The sequence below is a fragment of the Manis pentadactyla genome, chromosome 1 (assembly GCF_030020395.1).
Source record: "Manis pentadactyla isolate mManPen7 chromosome 1, mManPen7.hap1, whole genome shotgun sequence".
NCBI lineage: Eukaryota > Metazoa > Chordata > Mammalia > Pholidota > Manidae > Manis > Manis pentadactyla.
In genome coordinates this window covers 88,682,155-88,710,021 of record NC_080019.1, presented here as the reverse complement: position 1 = coordinate 88,710,021, position 27,867 = coordinate 88,682,155, and the positions used below count along the sequence as shown (strand labels likewise).

Genomic DNA, 27,867 nt, shown 5'->3' with positions numbered 1-27,867 from the left:
GGTATCTTTACCACTCGGAAGAATTATGATACTCGGTAATTTTGATATGAGGCACGAATTCTATTTAAGGGTTGTAATTAGGAAGGAAGAAGAAAAGCTATAGGAGTAGCAGATGGAAGAAAACATGGGAAGATTGATTATTTCTTTGACATATCTTCTTGTAGAGTAACTTAAGCATGCATAGGTTTTAAACTATTAATTAAATTGCATACACACATTAACATAATAGGAATACAGTTACATAACCAAAGCAGACCTATAATTACCAGCCATCTCCAGTGAAACCAAGAAAACCAGTTAGGCACCCTAGGCATTTGTGAAAACTTATCTATGATATGGTGGATATTGTCCAACTGAACTTGAACAGTCTGAGAGAAATCAGACAAATTAAAACAACCCATTCCTGGGGACTGTTCACATCCCATATGTACTTTTAACAGTAGATAGTCTGTAGTCGTAAGATTTTGGAGTGCTACAACTTTCACTTCTAATTCTTGGTTGAGTTCCAACAGTATAGATCCAGTCAAATGTGTTATTTTACTGTATGCATAGGCCAGCTTAGATATCTCCTTTTTCATTCCAATGGCAAGTTCAGGAACCAGTGGGATGAATGCAGCTACAACTGCAGCATCGCCTGTATCTTTGTTGAGGTGTTTTGATGATCATCTTCTGATACGACTCTTCCAGAGAGTGCTGATGTTGGAAGTTCTTATTCATATTGTATCTTAGTTCATTTTCTGGGTAGCCAAATTAGGCTTTGATCCTCTGTATAAACACAAACAGACCCTTTGCCCACACTTTGATATGCCCTTTATACCATTGTGTAGTACTCATTGGAGGTCACCACACAGGAACTGCTTTTTTTTTTTTTTTAAGAGAAAGGAATATTATCAGAAAAATGTACCTCCATAGCCGATCATCTGACACCCTTTAAGTGATCAAAATTGAGGATATTTAAAGCATACATTAATCGTTGATTTACAGTTAGTTTTATCCTATCAGGAAGTAATCCCCCTTTTCTTTCTTTCTTTTTTTTTTTGTGTTATCTTTAATCTACACTTACATGAAGAATATTATGTTTACTAGGCTCTCCCCTATACCAGGTCCGCCCTATAAACCCCTTTACAGTCACTGTCCATCAGCATACCAAAATGTTGTATAATCACTACTTGTCTTCTCTGTGTTGTACAGCCCTCCCCTTTCTCCGACTCCACCCCATGCATGCTAATCTTAATACTCCCCCTCTTCTCATCCCCCCCCTTATCCCTCCCTACCCACCCATCCTCCCCAGTCCCTTTCCCTTTGGTACCTGTTAGTCCATTCTTGAGTTCTGTGATTCCGCTGCTGTTTTGTTCCTTCAGTTTTTCCTTTGTTCTTATACTCCACAGATGAGTGAAATCATTTGGTATTTCTTTCTCCGCTTGGCTTATTTCACTGAGCATAATACCCTCCAGCTCCATCCATGTTGCTGCAAATGGTAGGATTTGCCCTCTTCTAATGGCTGAGTAGTATTCCATTGTGTATATGTACCACACCTTCTTAATCCATTCATCTACCGATGGACATTTAGGTTGCTTCCAATTCTTGGCTATTGTAAATAGTGCTGCGATAAACATAGGGGTGCATCTGTCTTTCTCAAACTTGATTGCTGCGTTCTTAGGGTAAATTCCTAGGAGTGGAATTCCTGGGTCAAATGGTAAGTCTGTTTTGAGCATTTTGATGAACCTCCATACTGCTTTCCACAATGGTGGATCTAATTTACATTCCCACCAGCAGTGTAGGAGGGTTCCCCTTTCTCCACAGCCTCACCAACATTTGTTGTTGTTTGTCTTTCGGATGGCAGCCATCCTTACTGGTGTGAGGTGATACCTCATTGTAGTTTTAATTTGCATTTCTCTGATAATTAGCGATGTGGAGCATCTTTTCATGTGTCTTTTGGCCATCTGTATTTCTTTTTTGGAGAACTGTGAGTTCAGTTCCTCTGCCCATTTTTTAATTGGATTATTTGTTTTTTGTTTGTTGAGGCGTGTGAGCTCTTTATATATTTTGGACGTCAAGCCTTTATCGGATCTGTCATTTTCAAATATATTCTCCCATACTGTAAGGGTTCCTTTTTGTTCTATTGATGGTGTCTTTTGCTGTACAGAAGCTTTTCAGCTTAATACAGTCCCACTTGTTCATTTTTGCTGTTGTTTTCTTGCCCGGGGAGATATGTTCAAGAAGAGGTCACTCATGTTTATGTCTAAGAGGTTTTTGCCTATGTTTTCTTCCAAGAGTTTAATGGTTTCATGACTTACATTCAGGTCTTTGATCCATTTTGAGTTTACTTTTGTATATGGGGTTAGGCAATGGTACAGTTTCATTCTCCTACATGTAGCTGTCCAGTTTTGTCAGCACCATCTGTTGAAGAGACTGTCATTTCGCCATTGTATGTCCATGGCTCCTTTATCAAATATTAATTGACCATATATGTTTGGGTTAATGTCTGGAGTCTCTAGTCTGTTCCACTGGTCTGTGGCTCTGTTCTTGTGCCAGTACCAAATTGTCTTGATTACTATGGCTTTATAGTAGAGCTTGAAGTTGGGGAGTGAGATCCCCCCTACTTTATTCTTCTTTCTCAGGATTGCTTTGGCTATTTGGGGTCTTTGGTGTTCCCATATGAATTTTTGAATTATTTGTTCCAGTTCATTGAAGAATGTTGCTGGTAATTTGATAGGGATTGCATCAAACCTGTATATTGCTTTGGGCAGGATGGCCATTTTGATGATATTAATTCTTCCTAGCCATGAGCATGGGATAAGTTTCCATCTGTTAGTGTCCCCTTTAATTTCTCTTAAGAGTGACTTGTAGTTTTCAGAATGTAGGTCTTTCACTTCTTTGGTTAGATTTATTCCTAGGTATTTTATTCTTTTTGATGCAATTGTGAATGGAATTGTTTTCCTGACTTCTCTTTCTATTGGTTCATTGTTAGTGTATAGGAAAGCTACAGATTTCTGTGTGTTAATTTTGTATCCTGCAACTTTGCTGTATTTCAATATCAGTTCTAGTAGTTTTGGGGTGGAGTCTTTAGGGTTTTTTATGTACAATATCATGTCATCTGCAAATAGTGACAGTTTAACTTCTTCTTTACCAATCTGGATTCCTTGTATTTCTTTGTTTTGTCTGATTGCTGTGGCTAGGACCTCCAGTACTATGTTAAATAGCAGTGGGGAGAGTGGGCAACCCTGTCTAGTTCCTGATCTCAAAGGAAAAGCTTTCAGCTTCTCGCTGTTCAGTATAATGTTGGCTGTTGGTTTATGATATATGGCCTTTATTATGTTGAGGTATTTGCCCTCTATTCCCATTTTGCTGAGAGTTTTTATCATGAATGGATGTTGAACTTTGTCAAATGCTTTTTCAGCATCTATGGAGATGATCATGTGGTTTTTGTCTTTCTTTTTGTTGATGTGGTGGATGATGTTGATGGATTTTCGAATGTTGTACCATCCTTGCATCCCTGGGATGAATCCCACTTGGTCATGGTGTATGATCCTTTTGATATACTTTTGAATATGGTTTGCTAATATTTTATTGAGTATTTTTGCATCTACATTCATCAGGGATATTGGTCTGTAATTTTCTTTTTTGGTCGGGTCTTTGCCTGGTTTTGGTATTAGGGTGATGTTGGCTTCATAGAATGAGTTTGGGAGTATTCCCTCCTCTTCTATTTTTTGGATAACTTTAAGGAGAATGGGTATTATATCTTCTCTGTATGTCTGATAAAATTCCGAGGTAAATCCCTCTCGCCCAGGGGTTTTGTTCTTGGGTAGTTTTTTTATTACTGCTTCAATTTCTTTGCTTGTAATTGGTTTGTTTAACTTTTGTGTTTCTTCCTTGGTCAGTCTTGGAAGGTTGTATTTTTCTAGGAAGTTGTCTATTTCTTCTAGGTTTTCCAGCTTGTTGGCATATAGGTTTTCATAGTAGTTTTTAATAATTCTTTGTATTTCTGTGGAGTCTGTCATGATTTTTCCATTCTCATTTCTGATTCTTTTGATTTGTGTTGATTCTCTTTTTCTCTTAATAAGTTTGTCTAGAGGCTTATCTGTTTTGTTTATTTTCTCAAAGAACCAGCTCTTGGTTTCATTGATTTTTGCTATTGTTTTATTCTTCTCAATTTTGTTTATTTCTTCTCTGATCTTTATTATGTCCCTCCTTCTGCTAACTTTAGGCCTCATTTGTTCTTCTTTTTCCAATTTCGATAATTGTGATGTTAAACTATTCATTTGGGATTATTCTTCCTTCTTCAAGTGTGCCTTGATCGCTATATACTTTCCTCTTAAGACTGCTTTCCCTGCGTCTCACAGAAGTTGGGGCTTTGTGTTGTTGTTGTCATTTGTTTCTATATATTCCTTGATCTCTATTTTAATTTGTTCGTTGATTCATTGATTATTTAGGAGCATGTTGTTAAGCCTCCATGTGTTTGTGAGCCTTTTTGTTTTCTTTGTGGAATTTATTTCTAGTTTTATACCTTTGTGGTCTGAAAAATTGGTTGTTAGAGTTTCAGTATTTTGGAATTTACTGAGGCTCTTTTTGTGGGCTAGTATGTGGTCTATTCTGGAGAATGTTCCATGTGCACTTGAGAAGAATGTATATCCTGTTGCTTTTGGATGTAGAGTTCTATAGATGTCTATTAGGTCCATCTGTTCTACTGTGTTGTTCAGTGCTTCCGTGTCCTTACTTATTTTCTGCCCGGTAGATCTATCCTTTGGGGGGAGTGGTGTGTTGAAGTCTCCTAAAATGAATGCATTGCAGTCTATTTCCCCCTTTAGGTCTGTTAGTATTTGTTTCACATATGCTGGTGCTCCTGTGTTGGGTGCATATATATTTAGAATGGTTATATCCTCTTGTTGGACTGAGCCCTTTATCATTATGTAGTGTCCTTCTTTATCTCTTGTTACTTTCTTTGTTTTGAAGTCTATTTTTTCTGATATTAGTACTGCAACCCCTGCTTTCTTCTCGCTGTTGTTTGCCTGAAATATGTTTTTCCATCCCTTGACTTTTAGTCTGTGCATGTCTTTGGGTTTGAGTTGAGTTTCTTGTAAGCAGCATATAGACGGGTCTTGCTTTTTTATCCATTCTATTACTGTGTGTCTTTTGATTGGTGCATTCAGTCCATTAACATTTAGGGTGACTATTGAAAGATATGTACTTATTGCCATTGCAGGCTTTAAATTCGTGGTTACCAAAGGTTCAAGGTTAGCCTCTTTAGTATCTTACTGCCTAACTTAGCTCGCTTATTGAGCTGTTATATACACTGTCTGGAGATTCTTTTCTTCTCTCCCTTATTCCTCCTCCTCCATTCTTCATATGTTGGGTGTTTTGTTCTGTGCTCTTTGTAGGAGTGCTCCCATCTAGAGCAGTCCCTGTAAGATGCCCTGTAGAGGTTGTTTGTGGGAAGCAAATTCCCTCAGCTTTTGCTTGTCTGGGAATTGTTTGATCCTGCCATCATATTTAAATGATAGTTGTGCTGGATATAGTATCCTTGGTTCAAGGCCCTTCTGTTTCATTGCATTAAATATATCATGCCATTCTCTTCTGGCCTGTAGGGTTTCTGTCAAGAAGTCTGATGTTAGTCTGATGGGTTTTCCTTTATAGGTGACCTTTTTCTCTCTAGCTGCCTTTAAAACTCTTTCCTTTCCTTGATCTTTGCCATTTTAATTATTATGTGTCTTGGTGTTGTCCTCCTTGGATCCTTTCTGTTGGGGGTTCTGTGTATTTCTGTGGTCTGTTCGATTATTTCCTCCCCCAGTTTGGGGAAGTTTTCAGCAATTATTTCTTGCAAGATACTTTCCATCCCTTTTCCTCTCTCTTCTTCTTCTGGTACCCCTATAATATGGATATTGTTCCTCTGGGATTGGTCACACAGTTCTCTTAATATTGTTTCATTCCTGGAGATCCTCTTATCTCTCTCTATGTCAGCTTTTATGTGTTCCTGTTCTCTGGTTTCAATTTTATCAATGGCCTCTTGCATCCTATCTATTCTGTTTATAAACCCTTCCAGAGTTTGTTTCATTTCTGTAATTTCCTTCCTGGCATTTGTGATCTCCCTCCGGACTTCATCCCATTTCTCTTGCATATTTCGCTGCATCTCTGTCAGCATGTTTATGATTTTTATTTTGAATTCTTTGTCAGGAAGACTGGTTAGGTCTGGCTCCTTCTCTGGTGTTGCCTCTGTGATCTTCGTTTGCCTGTAACTTTGTCTTTTTATGGTGATAGGAATAGTTTGCAGAGCTGGGACGAGTGACGACTGGAAGAACTTCCCTTCTTGTTGGTTTGTGGCCTTCCTCTCCTGGGAAAACAGTGACCTCTAGTGGCTTGTGCTGGGCAGCTGCACGCAGAGAGGGCTTCTGCTTCCTGCCCGGCTGCTATGGAGTTAATCTCCGCTGTTGCTGTGGGTGTTGCCTGGCTCGGGCAGCTACTCCAAAGTGGTGGAGTTGCCTTGGAGGGGGAGCGGCCGTGAGGCTATTTATCTCCGTAAGGGGCCTCCGTGTTCCCTGCTGCCCAGGGGGTTAGAGTGCCCAGAGATCCCCGGATTCCCTACCTCTGGATTAAGTGTCCCGCCCTGCCCCTTTAAGACGTCCAAAGAGCACTCGCCAAAACCAAACGACAAAAAAAAAAAAAAAAAAAAATTCAAAAATAAATAAAAAAGAAAGAAAAAAAAAAAAAGGCCGCTCGCTTTTCTTTTGTTCTCCGGCACCAGTCTCTGGTACCCACTCACCGGTCTTGTTGCCCTGTTTCCCTAGTGTTGGGGTACCTGTCCCTTTGAGACTTCCAAAAAGCACCTGCCAAAACAAAACAATGACAACAAAAAACAAAAAACAAAACAAAAAAAATGGCCGCTCGCTTTTCTTTTGTTCTCCAGCACCAGCCTCCGGCACCCACTCACTGGTCTTGCTGCCCTGTTTCCCTAGTATCCAGGACCCCACACATGCACTGTGTCTGCGCTCTGGTCCGGATTGCTGGGGCTGTGTGTTCAGCAGTCCTGGGCTCCCTCTCCCTCCCCGCTCTGACTCCTCTCCTCCTGCCGGGAGCTGGGGAGAGGGCCGCTTGGGTCCCGCCGGGCCGGGGCTTGTATCTTACCCCCTTTGCAAGACGCTGGGTTCTCTCAGGTGTGGATGTGGTCTGGATGTTGTCCTGTGTCCTCTGGTTTTTATTCTAGGAAGAGTTGTCTTTGTTATATTTTCATAGATATATGTGATTTTGGGAGGAGATTTCCACGGAACTACTCACGCCACCATCTTGGCTCCACCCCACTAGGTTGCCTTTTTTGAAAAAAACTCACATGATTTAATATGCAGGCTGAGAACTTGCTCTATGAACTTAAATCCAAGTATCAAATGATCATTTGTCTCATACCAAAAAATATATTACCAGTTGGAACAAAAGATGGTGTAACAGTTATGCATTGATTACCTGGAAGTAGAATTTTATATCACCCAGTGATTTGTTTACTGGCTTTGTCTGATGAATTAATGCCTTAGCAAGTCTCTTTCCAGATTACCTTTACTAAATTTGTGTCTGGTCCTTAGAGTCAGAGGTTTTATTAGACAGTAACGTTTCTAAACACCAGTCAGCGTGTGCATTGTATAAGAGCTGAATGTGCTCTAATTTCTTTTGCAGTTGAAAGATGCATGAGTGTAATGCAGTCCGGGACGCAGATGATCAAACTGAAACGTGGTACCAAAGGGCTTGTGCGGCTCTTTTACCTGGATGAGCACCGGACCCGCCTGCGATGGAGACCCTCTAGGAAGAGTGAGAAGGCAAAAAGTAAGACCAACCTTTGAATTCTTTGCTTGGCTTGACATAGTAACACATGGGTTATATTGAATTGGCTCTGTGGGAGCTTCAGATCTGTGGAACTTTCATAATTTTGAAAGTTTTGGAGTCAGTTTTTAAAAAATGTTCAGAGACTGAATAAATGATGACCATTTTGCTTTTTAATTTCTTTGGGAAATTTATATCCATAAAAGTTTTCTTGTCCATTAATTCTATAATTAATTCTGTAATTTCCCCTGTGTTGGGTGACATTATTTTTGTTGTTGAAATAGAGGCTTTATAGCCTGACTCCCTTTATTTTCATATAAAATGTGAAGGATATCATAAATCCAGTGGACTTTAAGATGTATGCCATATTCTGAACACAGTTAATTGATTAGTGAGTTGACAAAATTTGCTTTAATATCAAGGTTTGATGGAACTCCTCCTTAGGGTCTCTCTCCCACAATGTTTACACTCAGCACCGGGTCTTTCTATCTCCTTCCTTCCTGTTTTCACAGGAACCTCCTTGGTCCAGAGTCTCTTCACCTTTCTGATGGCCCATTGGGAAGTCCCCTAACCAATTTTCATTTTGCTAGTCTCTCTGCTTTTATCAGTTAGGATGCTTCTTCTTCCAGTAACAGAAGGCCCCACTGAATGAGGCTTACATGATAAACAAATTTATGTTTCACTACGAAGAAACTAAGGGATGGTAGCCCGAGGCTGGGCACGCTGACTCTGCGGTCCTGTCTGGCTGGGTGCTCCTGGCTCTGTCCTTGTGTGTTGGTGGTGTAGTCAAGGCAGTGCAGAGGCTTTAGCTGTTCTCAGCCTCACAGCTGACCGGACAGTGAGGACGCAGAAAGGGGCCTGCACTTCTGGCGCTTCCTTTTTAGGAGAGGGCCCCTTTGCAGATCCTTCCCCCAAAGGGGACTGCCCCATGTCTCCCTGGTTTGAACTGGGTTACATTCCCACATCTAACTCAATTTAAAAAATAGGGATGGGGCCACCCCAATGGCTTAGACCTACCAGACCTTGCCCTGGAGCTGGGCAGAGGCTCATCTTCCTGTGAGACATGTAGGAATGAGGATACGGGAAGAAAATCAAACCTTGCCATTAACTCAGAGTGGATGGTGTATTCGGGCAGTCAGGCAGGTTGCAGCACTTCTAAGACAGACAACACATACCATTTTAGGGTAAAGTAACCATCCCTGCCAGGGCTTCTCTGAGCCAAAATTGCACTGTTGCTCCACCACCTGAGTGGCACCCCCCTGTGGTCTGTCACCCCAGGCTCTCCCCAGCCTCTGCCTACTGCTCTGGCTCTGGGTCCCTTTGCCCTCGCTTGAGCTTTCCAGTCCTGCGTAAACGGTCTGCTCAGTGCCCCTGGGGTGGGCCTTAGGTCTCCGAGTCTGTGGGCCCCTCCCCCTCCCTGGCTGCCCCTTGTTCCTCCCCGCCTCGCTAAGTGCTGCCTTACTGTCATCATGGCAGCATTCTCTCTGTAAACACCAGCCACATTTAATTTAACTATGCTATTCGGTTTCCACCAAATGTTTTTTCCTTTCAATTTTCAGCTGTCATCTTACGCACATTGTAAAACACCAAAGTTGGCTCTAGGCCTTTGTTTTCCCTGTGTAGCTATGTAAAGTATATATTTAACATATTCATAGCCCTCTTTTCCTACTGTCCTTCATGCCCTGATGGGCATATCTATATTCCTATCATGCATTTTAACCTATCTGGGAGGATACTGCCCAGGCCATCCAGGAACATAAAGTGGTATGTGGAGAAGGCTCCTTGCAGGAAATGATAGGGCTTGTCTCTCACATTTGGACTTAATACCACAACTCACAGAATTTGTTCACACTTATTTTTAAGATGCTTCTGCTTTTCTTTTTTCTTAATCCATACACATACCTTCATCTGCCATGTAACTCTGTGGTTCACTTCCCTCACAGTACTTATTGACTCCATTTACAAAGTCACCGAGGGTCGGCAGTCTGAAATATTCCACAGACAAGCCGAGGGGAGCTTTGATCCCAGCTGCTGCTTCACCATCTACCATGGCAACCACATGGAGTCCCTGGACCTCATCACCTCCAACCCCGAGGAGGCCCGCACCTGGATCACAGGCCTCAAGTACCTGATGGCTGGCATCAGCGACGAGGACTCCCTGGCCAAACGGCAGAGGACCCATGAGCAATATCCTCTCGGGCTTGAATTTTGAGCTCAGTGCATGTGTATGTGTGTGTGTGTGTTAGACCATGCTTACATTTTTCCCATGATTTTGAGGCTTAAAGCCACATCGCTTCGGTCTCTTCCTTTACCCCTAGCACCCTTCTGTCCCCTCCACACTCTCACCCCAAGTAAATGAATGCATAGAAATGTAAGCTTGCATAAACCCAGGAGCAGACGTCCTGTGAGGAGACTGCATTTGGCTCCACAGACTGTGACATCTCCAAGTGCAGCCTAAAGTCTCCTAAGAGAGATGAGGTAACTGGGAAAGTGTGTGTTTGGATTAGAAAAAGTCCTACTTCATTATAAAATCCGTTTACTTTTAACAAGTACTTTTTGAGCTCTGATTAATGTACCAGGTATTAACCTCTTTGAAGCTTTTCCTTTCATTTAATTTACAGTTTGGATATTGAACTGATTAATATTCAAGGGGAAGTTATTATTTACTTAATAACATTTACCCTCCCTAAATTGACAGTCAAGAAACTGGAATTGGAGTCTTATTTTTGATGAAACCCATTCTGTGGTCCCTCAGTGCTGATAAATGATTAAGGTGCTTGGTGTAAAGATACCTCTTCTGCTGGGCTGAGCTGGGTATGTGACATGACCTTTCTGTCCTCAATTTCCTTATCTGTAAAGTGAGATCATAGATTTGTCAACCGTTTTGGTTCCCTTCCTCACATTTTGAATGGATTTAGAACACATGTGCCCCCATGCACCCAGGGATAGTACTGCATCCTTGTTGGGATGTGTGCCCTACATTTTTTCTCAGAATGGTGACAAATTTGTGCTGCTCCAGTTATCATGCCTCACCCAGGGTGTTGTTGGAGCAGAGTGGACATATGTAGCCCATGGAAGGGTTTTGACAGTGGGAAGGTCTGAGCTGATCAGCCGTGGTGTTATTGCAATATTCACAGCATGGAGATAGTGAAACTGGGATTCATAAATAAATAAAATACAAACATAGGAAGTAACTTTTTCTGCTTATTCTGTTAGTTTGGTTCTTTACTCCTTTATATTTGGTAAAAAAGCAAACAAATACTGAATCCATAAGAATGCTTATACCAGAATGTATAAGCCACAAAACCATACTAACAGTGTCTCAAATAATAAAGAATATTCATTTCTGATGAACAAGGGGTGTGAGATGGGGTGGTCCCAGGGTTGGTTAAGCAGTGGTTCACTGATGTCCTCAGAGACCTGGATTCTGCCATTCTCCGCATGTTGCCTGGTCTGTCCGCTGGCTGCCCTTGCTCTGAGAGAGCTGCAGCAGCTCCAGACAGCCCTGCTCAGGGGGAGCAAAGTTTCTTCTCATAATTTTTTTTAAGATCAAAGAAAAGCTTTCCAGGGGCCTGCTGCAAAAGGCTCTTGCCTTTAGCTGGAAATACTGTTGCAGGCCTATTCTTAAACTAGTCTCTGACAAGAGAAATGAACATAATTGAACTTTGATCTCAAGACCCTTTGCATTCTTAAAGACTAAAGACTCCAAGGAGTTTTTGTTTATGTGAGTTTCATCTATTGATATTCTGTCATATTAGAAATATGAGAATTAAAATGATTTAATTCATTTAAAATTACAAACTATTACATGTTAACATATTTTTATGTGAAAGGTAACTATTTTTCAAAGCAAAACAAATTAGTGAAAAGAGCAGCATTGCTTTACTCTTTTGCAAGTCTCTGTAATGTCTGTTAATAGAAAGCATGGATTCTCCTATCTGCTTTGGCATTCATTCTGTTGTGATGTGTCATTTTGGTTGAAATTCATGAGGAAAATCTACCCTCACACAGATGAATAGTTGGAAAAGGGGGGGTCCTTAGTCGTTATTGGGTCCCCTTAAACTGTACTTTGAGGATGGCTGAACTAAGGCCAATCACCTCCCACTCTATTAAGGTTCATGGTTCTTGGATATCTCTCTCCATAGGGGAGACAGTTAATTCCAGAAACCACTCTCTTCACCCAGTTAACTAGGACAAATTCACAATATTCTAGAGCCCTTAGCTACTTGTATAGATGTCTGTCATAATCCTTGAAGTGGACAGAGAAATGGGCATATATTATGGAATCCTTGTTGGCTTTGTTCATTATTTTAATTTTATTTTTTTTAATGGTGGCAAAAATTCCCCCTTTATTAGATGGTACTAGTTATATGAGAAATACATGCTTCTTGCAGTAAAGCCAAAAAATAACGAGCTGCATAAAGAAAAAGTCATTATTTTTTTCCCCTGTCCATCAATGTTATACTTTCTTTTCTAGGTTTACTTCTGGGAAAGTTTGATGCACACTATCATACACTTTTCTCCTGCCCATATTTGAATAAAGTTGTTTTTCATTGTTGACTTTTGGAGCTGTATGTATCCTGGTTATTGATCCCTTGTCAGACAAATGATTTGCAGATATTTTCTTCCATTCTGGTAGTATAGCCACCCCCACTCTCTCCTGGTTACTGTTTTGCATGGACTATCTTTTTCCACCCTTTCTCTTTCAACCCATTTGTGTTGACTCTCAAGTGAGTTTTTTTTTTTTTTTTTTTTTGTAGGCAGCATATAGTTGGGTCATGTTTTTATCCTGTCTTTTCTTTTTTTTTTTTTAATAATTATTTTTTATTGAAGGGTAGTTGACACACAGTATTACATTACATGAGTTTCAAGTGTACAACACAGTGGTAGAACATTTATATACATAATTCTAGGTTCCAGCTATCACCCTACCAGGCTCTTACAATATCTTGACTATATTCCTTATGCTATACATTACATCCCGGTTACTAATTTATTTTACCATTGGACGTCTGTCCTTTTTTTTTTTTTTTTGTGAGGGCATCTCTCATATTTATTGATCAAATGGTTGTTAATGACAATAAAATTCTGTATAGGGGAGTCAATGCTCAATGCACAATCATTATTCCACCCCAAGCCTAATTTTTGTCAGTCTCCAATCTTCTGAGGCATAACAAACAAGTTTTTACATGTAGAACAAATTCTTACATAGTGAATAAGTTACATAGTGAACAGTACAAGGGCAGTCATCACAGAAACTTTCACTTTTGCTCATGCATTATGAACTATAAACAGTCAGTTCAAATATGAATACTCATTTGGTTTTTATACTTGATTTATATGTGGATACCACATTTCTCTCTTTATTATTATTATTTTTAATAAAATGCTGAAGTGGTAGGTAGATAGAACATAAAGGTAGAAAACATAGTTTAGTGTTGTAAGAGAGCAAATGTAGATGATCAGGTGTGTGCCTGTAGACTATGTGTTAATCCAAGCTAGACCAGGGCAATAAAACATCCACGTATGCAGAAGATTTCTCTCAGAACGGGGGGGTGAGGTTCTAAGCCTCACCTCTGTTGATCCCCAATTTCTCACCTGATGGCCCCCCTGCGACTGTGCCTGTCTTAGGTTGTTCCTCCCTTGAGGAATCTTACCCGTCTCTGGCTAACCAGTCATCTTCCGGGGCCATACAGGGAAATGTGAAGTTGGTAAGTGAGAGAGAAGCCTTATTGTTTGAAAAAGTTAGCTTTTTACTTCTTTGCATATTTATGCCCTGTGGCTTCTATGCCCAGCATTTGTCTTGAGGTATCTTTACCACTTGGAAGAATTATGATACTCGGTAAATTTGATATGAGGCACGAATTCTATTTAAGGGTTGTAATTAGGAAGGAAGAAGAAAAGCTATAGAAGTAGCAGGCGGAAGAAAACATGGGAAGATTGATTATTTCTTTGATATATCTTCTTGTAGAGTAACTTCAGCATGTATAGGTTTTAAGCTACTACTTAAATTGCACACACACATTAACATAATAGGAGTATAGTTACATAACCAAAGCATATCTGTAATTACCAGCCATCTGCAGTGAAACCAAGAAAACCAGTTAGGCACCTTAGGCATTTGTGAAAACTTATCTATGATATGGTGGATATTGTCCAAATGAACTTGAACAGTCTGAGAGAAATCAGACAAATTAAAACAACCCATTCCTGGGGACTGTTCACATGCCATATGTTCTTTTAACAGTAAATAGTCTGTAGTTGTAAGACTTTGGAGCGCTACAATTTGCACTTCTCCAAATTCTTGGTTGAGTTCCAACAGTATAGATCCAGTCCAATTTTGTTGTTTTACTGTATGCACAGGCCAGCTTAGATATCTCCTTCCTCATTCCCATGGCAGGTCCAGGAACTGGTGGGATGAGTGCATCTACAGCTGTAGCAGTGCATGGATCTTTGTTGGGGTTTTTTGATGATCATCTTCTGGCATGAGTCTTCCAGAGGGTGCAGATGTTGGAAGTTCTTTTTCATATCGTATCTTAGTTCATTTTCGGGGTAGCCCAATTAGGCTTTGATCCTCTGTATAAACACAAACATACCCTTTGCCTACACTTTTATATGCCCTTTATACCCTTGTGTAGAACTCGTTGGAGGTTACCACACAGGAACTGCCCTTTTTTTTTTTTTTTTTTTTTTTTCTATCACTAATCTACACTTAAATGATGAATATTATGTTTACTAGGATCTCCCCTATACCAGGTCTCCCCTATAAACCCCTTTACAGTCACTGTCCATCAGCATAGCAAAATGTTGTAGAATCACTACTTGCCTTCTCTGTGTTGTACAGCCCTCCCTTTTCTCCTACCCCCCCATGCATGTTAATCTTAATACCCCCCTACTTCTCCCCCCCTTATCCCTCCCTACCCACCCATCCTCCCCAGTCCCTTTCCCTTTGGTACCTGTTAGTCCATTCTTGAGTTCTGTGATTCTGCTGCTGTTTTGTTCCTTCAGCTTTTCCTTTGTTCTTATATTCCACAGATAAGTGAAATCATTTGGTATTTCTCTTTCTCCGCTTGGCTTGTTTCACTGAGCATAATACCCTCCAGCTCCATCCATGTTGCTGCAAATGATTGGATTTGCCCTTTTCTTATAGCTGAGTAGTATTCCATTGTGTATATGTACCACATCTTCTTTATCCATTCATCTATTGATGGACATTTAGGTTGCTTCCAATTCTTGGCTATTGTAAATAGTGCTGCAATAAACATAGGGGTGCATCTGTCTTTCTCAAACTTGATTGCTGCATTCTTAGGGTAAATTCCTAGGAGTGGAATTCCTGGGTCAAATGGTAAGTCTGTTTTGAGCATTTTGATGTACCTCCATACTGCTTTCCACAATGGTTGAACTAACTTACATTCCCACCAGCAGTGTAGGAGGGTTCCCCTTTCTCCACAGCCTCGCCAACATTTGTTGTTGTTTGTCTTTTGGATGGCAGCCATCCTTACTGGTGTGAGGTGATACCTCATTGTAGTTTTAATTTGCATTTCTCTGATAATTAGCGATGTGGAGCATCTTTTCATGTGTCTGTTGGCCATCTGTATTTCTTTTTTGGAGAACTGTCTGTTCAGTTCCTCTGCCCATTTTTTAATTGGGTTATTTGTTTTTTGTTTGTTGAGGCGTGAGAGCTCCTTATATATTCTGGACGTCAAGCCTTTATCGGATGTGTCATTTTCAAATATATTCTCCCATACTGTAGGGATCCTTCTTGTTCTATTGATGGTGTCTTTTGCTGTACAGAAGCTTTTCAGCTTAATATAGTCCCACTTGTTCATTTTTGCTGTTGTTTTCCTTGCCCGGGGAGATATGTTCAAGAAGAGGTCACTCATGTTTATGTCTAAGAGGTTTTCGCCTATGTTTTCTTCCAGGAGTTTAATGGTTTCATGGCTTACATTCAGGTCTTTGATCCATTTTGAGTTTACTTTTGTATATGGGGTTAGACAATGGTCCAGTTTCATTCTCCTACATGTAGCTGTCCAGTTTTGCCAGCACCACCTGTTGAAGAGACTGTCATTTCGCCATTGTATGTCCATGGCTCCTTTATCAAATATTAATTGACCATATATGTCTGGGTTAATGTCTGGATTCTCTAGTCTGTTCCATTGGTCTGTGGCTCTGCTCTTGTGCCAGTACCAAATTGTCTTGATTACTATGGCTTTATAGTAGAGCTTGAAGTTGGGGAGTGAGATCCCCCCTACTTTATTCTTCTTTCTCAGGATTGCTTTGGCTATTCGGGGTCTTTGGTGTTTCCATATGAATTTTTGAATTATTTGTTCCAGTTCATTGAAGAATGTTGCTGGTAGTTTCATAGGGATTGCATCAAATCTGTATATTGCTTTGGGCAGAATGGCCATTTTAACGATATTAATTCTTCCTAGCCACGAGCATGGGATGAGTTTCCATCTGTTAGTGTCCCCTTTAATTTCTCTTAAGAGTGACTTGTAGTTTTCAGAGTATAAGTCTTTCACTTCTTTGGTTAGGTTTATTCCTAGGTATTTTATTTTTTTTGATGCAATTGTGAATGGAGTTGTTTTCCTGATTTCTATTTCTGTTGGTTCATTGTTGGTATATAGGAAAGCCACAGATTTCTGTGTGTTGATTTTGTATCCTGCAACTTTGCTGTATTCCGATATCAGTTCTAGTAGTTTTGGGGTGGAGTCTTTAGGGTTTTTTATGTACAGTATCATGTCATCTGCAAATAGTGACAGTTTAACTTCTTCTTTACCAATCTGGATTCCTTGTATTTCTTTGTTTTGTCTGATTGCCGTGGCTAGGACCTCCAGTACTATGTTAAATAACAGTGGAGAGAGTGGGCATCCCTGTCTAGTTCCCGATCTCAGAGGAAATGCTTTCAGCTTCTCGCCGTTCAATATAATGTTGGCTGTGGGTTTATCATAGATGGCCTTTATTATGTTGAGGTACTTGCCCTCTATTCCCATTTTGCTGAGAGTTTTTAACATGAATGGATGTTGAACTTTGTCAAATGCTTTTTCAGCATCTATGGAGATGATCATGTGGTTTTTGTCTTTCTTTTTGTTGATGTGGTGGATGATGTTGATGGACTTTCGAATGTTGTACCATCCTTGCATCCCTGGAATGAATCCCACTTGGTCATGGTGTATGATCCTTTTGATGTATTTTTGAATTCGGTTTGCTAATATTTTGTTGAGTATTTTTGCATCTACGTTCATCAGGGATATTGGTCTGTAGTTTTCTTTTTTGGTGGGGTCTTTGCCTGGTTTTGGTATTAGGGTGATGTTAGCTTCATAGAATGAGTTTGGGAGTATCCCCTCCTCCTCTATTTTTTGGAAGACTTTAAGGAGAATGGGTATTATGTCTTCCCTGTATGTCTGATAAAATTCCGAGGTAAATCCATCTGGCCCGGGGGTTTTGTTCTTTGGTAGTTTTTTGATTACCGCTTTAATTTCATTGCTGGTAATTGGTCTGTTTAGATTTTCTGTTTCTTCCTGGGTCAATCATGGAAGGTTATATTTTTCTAGGAAGTTGTCCATTTCTCCTAGGTTTCCCAGCTTGTTAGCATATAGGTTTTCATAGTATTCTCCAATAATTCTTTGCATTTCTGTGGGGTCCGTCGTGATTTTTCCTTTCTCGTTTCTGATACTGTTGATTTGTGTTGACTCTCTTTTCCTCTTAATAAGTCTGGCTAGAGGCTTATCTATTTTGTTTATTTTCTCGAAGAACCAGCTCTTGGTTTCATTGATTTTTGGTATTGTTTTATTCTTCTCAATTTTATTTATTTCTTCTCTGATCTTTATTATGTCCCTCCTTCTGCTGACCTTAGGCCTCATCTGTTCTTCTTTTTCCAATTTCGATAATTGTGACATTAGACCATTCATTTGGGATTGCTCTTCCTTTTTTAAATATGCTTGGATTGCTATATACTTTCCTCTTAAGACTGCTTTTGCTGCGTCCCAAAGAAGTTGGGGCTTAGTGTTGTTGTTGTCATTTGTTTCCATATATTGCTGGATCTCCATTTTGATTTGGTCATTGATCCATTGATTATTTAGGAGCGTGTTGTTAAGCCTCCATGTGTTCGTGAGCCTCTTTGCTTTCTTTGTACAGTTTATTTCTAGTTTTATGCCTTTGTGGTCTGAAAAGTTGGTTGGTAGGATTTCAATCTTTTGGAATTTTCTGAGGCTCTTTTTGTGGCCTAGTATGTGGTCTATTCTGGAGAATGTTCCATGTGCACTTGAGAAGAATGTATATCCCGCTGCTTTTGGATGTAGAGTTCTATAGATGTCTATTAGGTCCATCTGCTCTACTGTGTTGTTCAGTGCTTCCGTGTCCTTACTTATTTTCTGCCCAGTGGATCTATCCTTTGGGGTGAGTGGTGTGTTGAAGTCTCCTAGAATGAATGCATTGCAGTCTATATCCCCCTTTAGTTCTGTTAGTATTTGTTTCACATATGCTGGTGCTCCTGTGTTGGGTGCATATATATTTAGAATGGTTATATCCTCTTGTTTGACTGAGCCCTTTATCATTATGTAGTGTCCTTCTTTATCTCTTGTTACTTTCTTTGTTTTGAAGTCTATTTTGTCTGATATTAGTACTGCAACCCCTGCTTTCTTCTCACTGTTGTTTGCTTGAAATATGTTTTTCCATCCCTTGACTTTTAGTCTGTACATGTCTTTGGGTTTGAGGTGAGTTTCTTGTAAGCAGCATATAGATGGGTCTTGCTTTTTTATCCATTCTGTTACTCTGTGTCTTTTGATTGGTGCATTCAACCCATTAACATTTAGGGTGACTATTGAAAGATATGTACTTATTGCCATTGCAGGCTTTAAATTCGTGGTTACCAAAGGTTCAAGGTTAGCCTCTTTAGTATCTTACTGCCTAACTTAGCTCGCTTATTGAGCTGTTATATACACTGTCTGGAGCTTCTTTTCTTCTCTCCCTTCTTGTTCCTCCTCCTCGATTCTTCATATGTTGGGTGTTTTGTGCTGTGCTCTTTCTAGGAGTGCTCCCATCTAGAGCAGTCCCTGTAAGATGTTCTGTAGAGGTGGTTTGTGGAAAGCAAATTCCCTCAGCTTTTGTTTGTCTGGGAATTGTTTAATCCCACCGTCATATTTGAATGATAGTTGTGCTGGATACAGTATCCTTGGTTCAAGGCCCTTCTGTTTCATTGTATTAAATATATCATGCCATTCTCTTCTGGCCTGTAGGGTTTCTGTTGAGAAATCTGACGTTAGCCTGATGGGTTTCCCTTTATAGGTGACCTTTTTCTCTCTAGCTGCCTTTAACACTCTTTCCTTGTCCTTGATCTTTGCCATTTTAATTATTATGTGTCTTGGTGTTGCCCTTCTTGGATCCTTTCTGTTGGGGGTTCTGTGTATTTCCGTGGTCTGTTTGATTACTTCCCCCCCCAGTGTGGGGAAGTTTTCAGCAATTATTTCTTCTAAGATACTTTCCATCTCTTTTCCTCTCTCTTCTTCTTCTGGGACCCCTATAATACGGATATTGCTCCTTTTAGATTGGTTACACAGTTCTCTTAATATTGTTTCATTCCTGGAGATCCTTTTGTCTCTCTCTATGTCAGCTTCTATGCGTTCCTGTTCTCTGATTTCAATTCCATCAATGGCCTCTTGCATTTTATCCATTCTGCTTATAAACCCTTCCAGAGTTTGTTTCATTTCTGCGATCTCCTTTCTGGCATCTGTGATCTCCTTCCGGACTTCATCCCATTTCTCTTGCGTATTTCTCTGCATCTCTGTCAGCATATTTATGATTCTTATTTTGAATTCTTTTTCAGGGAGACTGGTTAGGTCTGTCTCCTTCTCTGGTGTTGTCTCTGTGATCTTTGTCTGCCTGTAGCTTTGCCTTTTCATGGTGATAGGAATTGTCTGCAGAACTGGGACGAGTGACGGCTGGAAGGACTTCCTTTCTTGTTGGTTTGTGGCCCTCCTCTCCTGGGAGAACAGCGGCCTCTAGTGGCTTGTGCTGCGCAGCTGCGCGCAGACAGGGCTTCTGCTTCCTGCCCGGCTGCTATGGAGTTAATCTCCGCTGTTGCTGTGGGCGTGGCCTGGCTCGGGCAGCTACTCCAAAATGGTGGAGTCGCGTTGGAGCAGGAGCTGCTGGGAGGCTATTTATCTCCGTAAGGGGCCTCCCTGCTCCCTGCAGCCCAGGGGTTAGGGTGCCCAGAGGTCCCGGATTCCCTACCTCTGGATTAAGTGGCCCGCCCTGCCCCTTTAAGACTTCCAAAAAGCACCCGCCAAAACAAAACAACGACCACAAAAAAAAACAAGAAAAAAAATTTTTTTAATTAAAAAAAAAAAAATTTTTTTTTATTTAAAAAAAAAAAAAAGGTGGTCGTTCGTTTTTCTTTATTCTCCGGTGCCAGCCTCAGGCCTCTGCTCACCGGTCTTTCTGCCCTGTTTCCCTAGTATTGGGGTCCCTGTCCCTTTAAGACTTCCAAACAGCGCTCGCCAAAACAAAGCAGCAAAAAAGCAAAAAAAAAAAATGGTCGCGCGCTTTTCTTATGTCCTCTGTCGCCCAGCCTCCAGTGCCTGCTCACTGTTCTTGCTGCCCTGTTTTCCCAGTATCGAGGGCCCTACACTCTGGCCCGGATGGCTGGGGCTGGGTGTTCGGCAGCCCTGGGCTCCGTCTCCCTCCCGCTCTGCCTGCTCTTCTCCCGCCGGGAGCTGGGGGGAGGGGCGCTCGGCTCCCGCGGGGCCGGGGCTTGTATCTTACCCCCTTCGCGAGGCGCTGGGTTCTCTCAGGTGTGGATGTGGTCTGGATATTGTCCTGTGTCCTCTGGTCTTTATTCTAGGAAGGGTTGTCTTTGTTATATTTTCATAGATATATGTTGTTTTGGGAGGAGATTTCCGCTGCTCTACTCACGCCGCCATCTTCCCGCCAATTCCTATCCTGTCTTTTCTAAAAAATGTTTTAATCTGTCTTTTGATTGGAGAGTTTAGTCCATTTATATTTAAAGTAATTAATGATAAAGAGGTTCTTGCTTTTGCCATTTTGCTTTGTTTTCTATATATGCCTCATGTTTTAGTCACCCCGTTCTCTATATTACTGTCTTTTTTTGTGTGTTTAGGTGACTTTTTATAGTGAAATGTTCCTTTTGTGTATATTTTATAGCTCTTTTCTTTGTGGTTAAATCCATGGGGATTACATTTAACATCCTGAAATTATAATACTCTAATTTGAATTTATACCAGTTTAGCTCAATAATGTTTTGAACCTGATTTGTTTGTCCATCTATTTGATTTGTTTGTTCACTAGCAGTAGAAAGCTTTCATATTCAAATTAATCAAGTTGACAACTGAAGGATTTCATATTCTGAACATATGCTATCTAGAAAACAAGTGTATCCCAGAACTGCACAGAGGAGTAATTTTACAAGAAATGTAGAAGTAAGTGAAATTTCTGTCGGGAGTGAGAAAGAAAAAAAGGAAAGTAATGAATAATAAAGAAAAAGCTGATGTTAAAAACAGGGACAGTTATGTTGAGTCAGGGAACCATTCTTATATGGAATTGTGAGAATTTGATAGGGTTTTAGATAATATCTTAATAACAGAATGACATTCTTGATTGGACATACATTTAATTATATTGTGGAGAACAGCTTGGGGATGTTCATTATTATTTACATTTCAGTTAGGCCTGAACATTTCACCTGTGAATGAGTAATGAGAAGAATAGATCTTAAGTGGCTGTATGAAAAAACCCATCCAGTAAGAAGTGTAGTCCAAGTTATTCCTGCAGTACTTAGATGCCGCTGGAAGTGATACAGAGTTGTGTTAAAGGTGTTGCACTGCCTGGGGTTCAGCCCCAGCTCTACCATCTAATGTGTAACTTTAGGTGAATTACTTAAACTCTTTTGCCTCAGAGTCCTCCTCATCTGTAACATGGCAGTGATGTTAATCATAGTGCCTACGCTATGTGGTTGTGTGAAGATCAAGCGAGTTGATGTATACAAAGTGCTTAGAACACTGTCTAGCACATATTAAATACTTTATAAATAATTGCTACTGTTACTGCTAAAGGGAGGTAAGGATTGGCAAACATTTGCTTTCCTGTTCAGGTACATTAAAGTCAGAAATCTCAGTGGCCTCAGTGTACAAAGGTGATGGTGCTAGAGTCTAGTCTCAGCTTTTCTCCATCAGATCATTCTCCTCCATGGTTCCCCCACCTTATCTCTGAACCCTATGAGAGAAATTATTACACTGAGAAGATTTGAGGTAGTCCTTTATTGGATTTTTTAAACTGAAGCCTTATACCCGAGGCCCTGCAAATTATAGCTTGTTGGGCACATATGGTCTACTACCTATTTTTGTATGGGTTCCTGAGCTAAGAATGGGTTTTCAGTGGTTGAAAAAAATCAAAAGAGGAACATTTTGTGACATGTAAAAATTATGTGAGATTCAAATTTCAATATCCATGAAGTTTTGTTGGAACCCAACCATGCCGGTTTGTTTATGTGTCATCTATAGCTGCTTTGTGTAGCAATAGCAGAGGTGAGCAGTTGCAGTTGAGACCAAATGGCCTGCAAAACCTAAAATACTTACTATCAGGCTCTTTACAGAAATGCTTGCCCACCCCTGCACCAGATACTACCATTCAGTACTTTACATTTTCCTAGAGTTTCTTGACAGAAAATATGAGGCCATAACTTTGATTTAGGTTTTACTCTCCGAGCTTTTCTTTGCAGAATGATTATTTCTGTTCTTAAGTTTATCACGTTAAGGCTATGAATCATTAATTCAGCACGTTCTTGGGCACTCCTGTCTTAATTATGAAGAACAACTTTACGCTGTCAGAATACTTTTACCTGCAATTGTATCTTTTGCCATGTGTACTGTTACTGGGAGGGGATGGCTTTTCCTTTCATGGAATCTTGGAGTCAGAGGGGACGTCAGGGTCATCTAGTTGTGCTTGCTGGCACAGGGGGAGAAATGGAAGCCCCAAGAAGTGACATATGTGACCCACTGCCAAGGGGCCATGTCAACATAGAATCAGAGCTGAGACATGTTTCTTGGCCTGATTCTACTTCTGTTTCTGCCTTACCGCCCCCACATCCCCTAGACCGGCTGTCAAGGCCAGCTCGTGTGTTGACAGGAAGGCCTTGCAGCCACAGGCCCACCCTGAAGGGCTTGGATCTGTAGAGTCCTCCTCCATACGATTGGCTTGTCTTTGCCTCTTCTCAGGAGAAGTCCTTGAGAGGCTTTGCTAAATAATCATCAAATCAAAGGATGAAAATATTGCTGCAGTTGGAGTCATTTCATCACTTCTTTGAACTCTGGCAAAATACTCTGTGGGGCACAGAACAGTGTCTATAATCAAAAGAAATGGAGCTCATGGAATGGGTACTGTGTGCCCAGAAAACAGAAGAAATGAGATTCAGGAACTTACCACTAGTTGCCCTAATTGTTTTACTCTTTTGATTCTTCAGTTATTTTTCCTCTAGTCCTGGGTCACCCTTTAACTTCCAGGTGTGATATAATATATGAGGTCCTGCCAGAACTCTAAGGGGAAAAATTAAATTAGAAAGAACTGGGATGGCTATTTTCAAATGTTATAAAAGGAACAAAATGTGAAACAAAGTATTTACAATCTGAAAATTACCTCTGTTTAACCCTAGAAGAAATAAGACTTTTAACTTTCTTGTTGTTTTTTAGTATCTAATATAATCTCCTACAGCCATAATTTGAATCATCTAAGAAATGTGAATGTGTGGTTACCACTGGGAGGTTAGTTAATATCTTAACTTAAAATGAAAATCTCTAAGTTTGATGTCACCTGCTTGATAAACAAATATTACCCATGGACCCTTTCCTCCGACCTCCCATTTTTCCATTTGTTGGTTCTAAACCTGTACCTTTCCCTTTGATTCTCTGGTTTCTTTCCATCACCTTTGCTTTCCTTTTTGCTACCCTTTGAATTTTGTAGGTCGACTTGGTTTTCTAAGTATACTCACAATTCCTGCCTTCTATAATTTACCCCCCATTTAACTATAAATCATCCATTAAAAAAATCCTCTGGTAAGTTTGAAATTGTAAATTCATCCACTTGTTACTATTTATTCTGCTGCCCTACTATGTAAAACTACCCAAGACTCATCCTTCTGAGGTGTCTTAAACTCAGTTCACAGGATATAACTCCTTTGTATCTAAACTCAGCTTTATATCCTCAGTCACCTCATATCATACCTATGTTTTGAAGGCAACCTCTAGCATATCAAGCTTGGAGTTAATATTATTGCTCTGGATTTAGAAGTTTGGGGCTATTAGTTAAGAACCGTCAAAGCTGGTAATAGGAAGACAAACATACTATATAGAGACAGGCCTTTTGTGTAGGAGAGAAGAGTACTTAGACCAGGTTGCAAGAGACGTGGTTTCTTACTAACCCTTACCAGATGTCTTCTTCTCCTCTAGTTTTGTGTCCTTGTACGAACAAGGAACTAAACTAGATGGTCTAAATTTCCAAATGTATGAGTGGGACTGAGAAAAGGGAACTGGGAAGATCATGTAGCATGGGGCATTATAAAAAAGGTAGAAAGATACTAAATGAAAGGTCATAGAGGGAGAAGATAAGGCCTAAATCTGGTGTATTTGGGGTTTCATCACAACATAGAGATTCTTTAACAGATTGGATAAGAAGTTTGAGTTAAACAAGCTCTCAAAATAGTACAGTTTGACTTCCATTTCACAGTAAAGGGAATCCCCTGCATGTGCCCTCTGCTCCATTCCTTTCTTTGCTGCTGTTGACACTGTAAGAAGCTCACCAGAGCACGTGCATTGCAGGGCTTCCTTAGACGACTTTCTTCTCCAGCTCAGGGCTAATGATAAATGTCCTTGTGAGCATGCTATGAGAGAGCAGATTTTATTTTGGAAAAAAACAGAAGCGTTTTTCTTGACCTTTCTGCACGTGGGTGAAACAGACCTTTGAGGAAGCTGATAAGAATGGTGACGGCTTATTGAATATTGAAGAGATACACCAATTGATGCATAAACTAAACGTCAATCTGCCTCGGAGAAAAGTCAGACAAATGTTTCAGGTATGTTTTAACAGTTGGGGTGGCCTTATGTAAAGTACACGTTGGAGGTTAATGATGTCCTTAGGTATTTCCAAGGCTATTTTGTTGTGTTGGAGGCTAGTATTACCTGCTCTGTATTGTCTTATTTTTCTTTGATGGAGAGACACATTCATTTCATCAAGGATAAAAAAAAACCTCCCTAAACTTAACATGTATCTGCAATTTTACTTCCTAAAATGCTTTTTTATTGTTATTGCTATTTTCAGGTAATATAGTTGACCCTTGAACAACACTGGTTTGAACTGTGTGGGTCCACTTATATGTGGATTTTTTTTCTATAAATATATTAGAATATTTTTGGAGATTGTGACAATTTGAAAAAACATTTTATTTTTTCTATTAGAGTAAAGTATATAATACATGCAACAAACAAAATAAGTGTTACTCAACTGTGTATGTTATCAGGAAGGCTTCTAGTCAACAGTAAGCTTTTAGTAGTGAGGTTTTTGGATGAGTCAAAAGTTATGTATGGATTTTCACCTGTTTATTTAGTGTGGGGGGGGCTCTGCCCCAACCACTGCATTTTTCAAGTGTCAACTGTAATTATAAGCCCTTTGCTTGACATTTAAACAATGGAATAAATGCAATGAAGTAAGTTCCTTAGAGGAGATGATAATATCTCATGTGCCTACCTCACAGGGCTGTGGTGAGGGTCAGAATAATGACTAACATGAAGTATGGGGGTTCTTCAAAAAACTAAGAATAGAAATACCATACAGCCCAGTAATCCCACTTCTAGGAATTTACCCAAAGAAGACAAAATCCCTGATTTGAAAAGATATATACACACATTTATTGCCACATTATTTACAATAGCCAAGGTAAGGTAGCAACCAAAGTGCCCATCAGTAGATGAATGGGTAAAGAAGATGTGGTACATATGCACACTGGACTATTATTCAGCTACAAAAAAGAAAGAAATCATGACATTTGTGACAACATGGTATTAATTTAGGAAAGGCTTTCATTTGGAGATAAGGTATAGCATAATCTGTTTTATAATGATTTTCTATTCTAAATGACTAGGTAGGTGATATTTTATACATGTAAAAATAAGCATGTGGGTGATATTTTATGATGTTTAATGTTTTGTACTTCTGTTTTCTAACCACTTGTTCTTAGAGGCAGTAAGTACTGAAACCACCTTAGGTATGAGTTGCAACCATGAGTGGGAAATGGAGGATGGCTCCTTTCTGTGACCACTTACAGGGGTTCTGTCCTTGGGAAGCTCTTGACTGGAGATGGTTTGCTTTGAGGGGAACTTGGTGCCATTTGCACTGTAGAACAACATAAGAGAAAGGAAAGAAGAGGAAGGAAGGATGTAGTCTATAGAAGGAACCCCAAAGATGGAGAAAATACTGGAGGAGAAATACATTGTCACAAATATAAAGAGTTGCCTTTAAATTGTATAGAAAGTTTGCCATGTTCCTGGCCCTCCGTGTGACATCTCATTTTTGCCCTGTTGTAAGCTCCATCTGTTCCTTTTCATGGGAGGTATTCATAGTTCTGAAGAGAAGCTGCTGATTAAATAAGAAAGGCCAAGCTTAAAGAGGAGGACAACATCCACACATAGAAAAATAGTGACTTTTTTGTGCACTTTTTGGAAAGATAAAGATATATAATACCAAGTATTTTAGGGAGCAAACCAGGAAATGTTTATGTCAAATGTCTTAAGTGTTGAAAGTAAAATTTTAGACAAGTTTTAAGAAAACTTCAGGGGCTTTTTTATGACTTTAAAGACTTATCAAAAGTGACTGAATAAGTAATTGGGCTTGACGTGTGTGGAACATTTCCACTGTAGGCCTTGCATTTGGCAGGTTCTGTTAATACTCATGGTGGGAGTGACAGGGCCAAAGACCTTAGTCTTACCCCAGGAACATTCTCTTTCTCCTGAATGAGTTGCTGATACAGGCATTAAAGTCATCTGAGAATGTTCTTTGCCTTTTTGTTACAGAGTAAGATTCAAGTGATTTTTAAAAATTATCTTTTAGGGTATAGATAGCTTCTTTTGAAGTCCTTAGACGCTATTGTTTTAACTTCAGAATTTTACTGTTCTTAATTGTTTAGGCAATTAATTACGAGGAAGTCTTGAAAAATGTTTCATCTTAGAATACAGGGTTAAACGTTTTGAAACAGGATTATGGCAGAAATATGAACATTGGACTCATTTTCTTAAGATGCAAAGACTCTCCAACCAAGAGCCTCACACACCAAAAATGCTGATATTCCATAGGCCAATCTACCTCTACCTTTAAAAGGTTAGAAGGCAACAGCAATCAGCCTCACCCAAAAGCCATGTATGATTTAAATATTGAGTCAAAGTGTGTTCTCATAATTGACCCAAGGTCAGCAAAGTTTTTAAATATTTTTTATGAGAACCTTACCTTTGAAGGCTATGTTAGCATTGCATAACAACTGACCTTCCGGGTCCTTTTCCCCTTGGGTCTGAACACTGGTCTTGGTAGTGTAGAAGGAGGGAAAGGAATATGAGGCTGTTTGCACAGAGCTTGTAGTATCATCTATAGATAGTGGAAACAAGGTTGTAGAAAAAAATATATAGCAAAAAAAACCCAAACCAAAACAACAAAAACCCACATAACAATTGAATGTATTTCACAAAATCCCTGCATTTCCAAATGCCATTTATTCCTTGTCAATTTTTGTTCAGTTACAACCATGTTCACTTAAAATGAAGATCATGTACAGACAGTGACTTCAGTGGGAGGGGGTGAAGATTTGATAATATGGGTGAATGTTGAAGCCACTGTGTTGTTTATGTGAAACCATGATAAGATTGTATATCAATGATACCTTAATATAAAAAAAATGAAGATCACGTAAGTGGATTGGTTGCATATTATTGGCCATTTTAGGGTTTTATGACACATTCAGCCAATTGAAAGATCTTGCTCAGTAATTACTAAAAACAAGTAATTTCAACTAGA

At 39.8% G+C, this 27,867-nt stretch overlaps 1 protein-coding gene across 5 annotated transcripts in view; it reads left to right on the top strand.

The window, feature by feature from the left end:
• The window catches only part of PLCH1 (phospholipase C eta 1), a 194,096-nt gene that overhangs the window by 88,806 nt on the left and 77,423 nt on the right, over positions 1 to 27,867 (top strand). For 3 of the 5 annotated variants that reach the window (XM_057499436.1, XM_057499432.1, XM_057499437.1), the window contains exons 2-4: positions 7,660 to 7,806; positions 9,747 to 9,990; positions 24,754 to 24,883. In XM_057499436.1, coding sequence (XP_057355419.1) covers positions 7,660 to 7,806; positions 9,747 to 9,990; positions 24,754 to 24,883 — 521 coding nt within the window. Of the gene's footprint in view, positions 1 to 7,659; positions 7,807 to 9,746; positions 9,991 to 22,140; positions 24,884 to 27,867 lie in introns of those variants that run through there. The other 2 variants (XM_057499431.1, XM_036904145.2) reach the window with 1 other exon arrangement.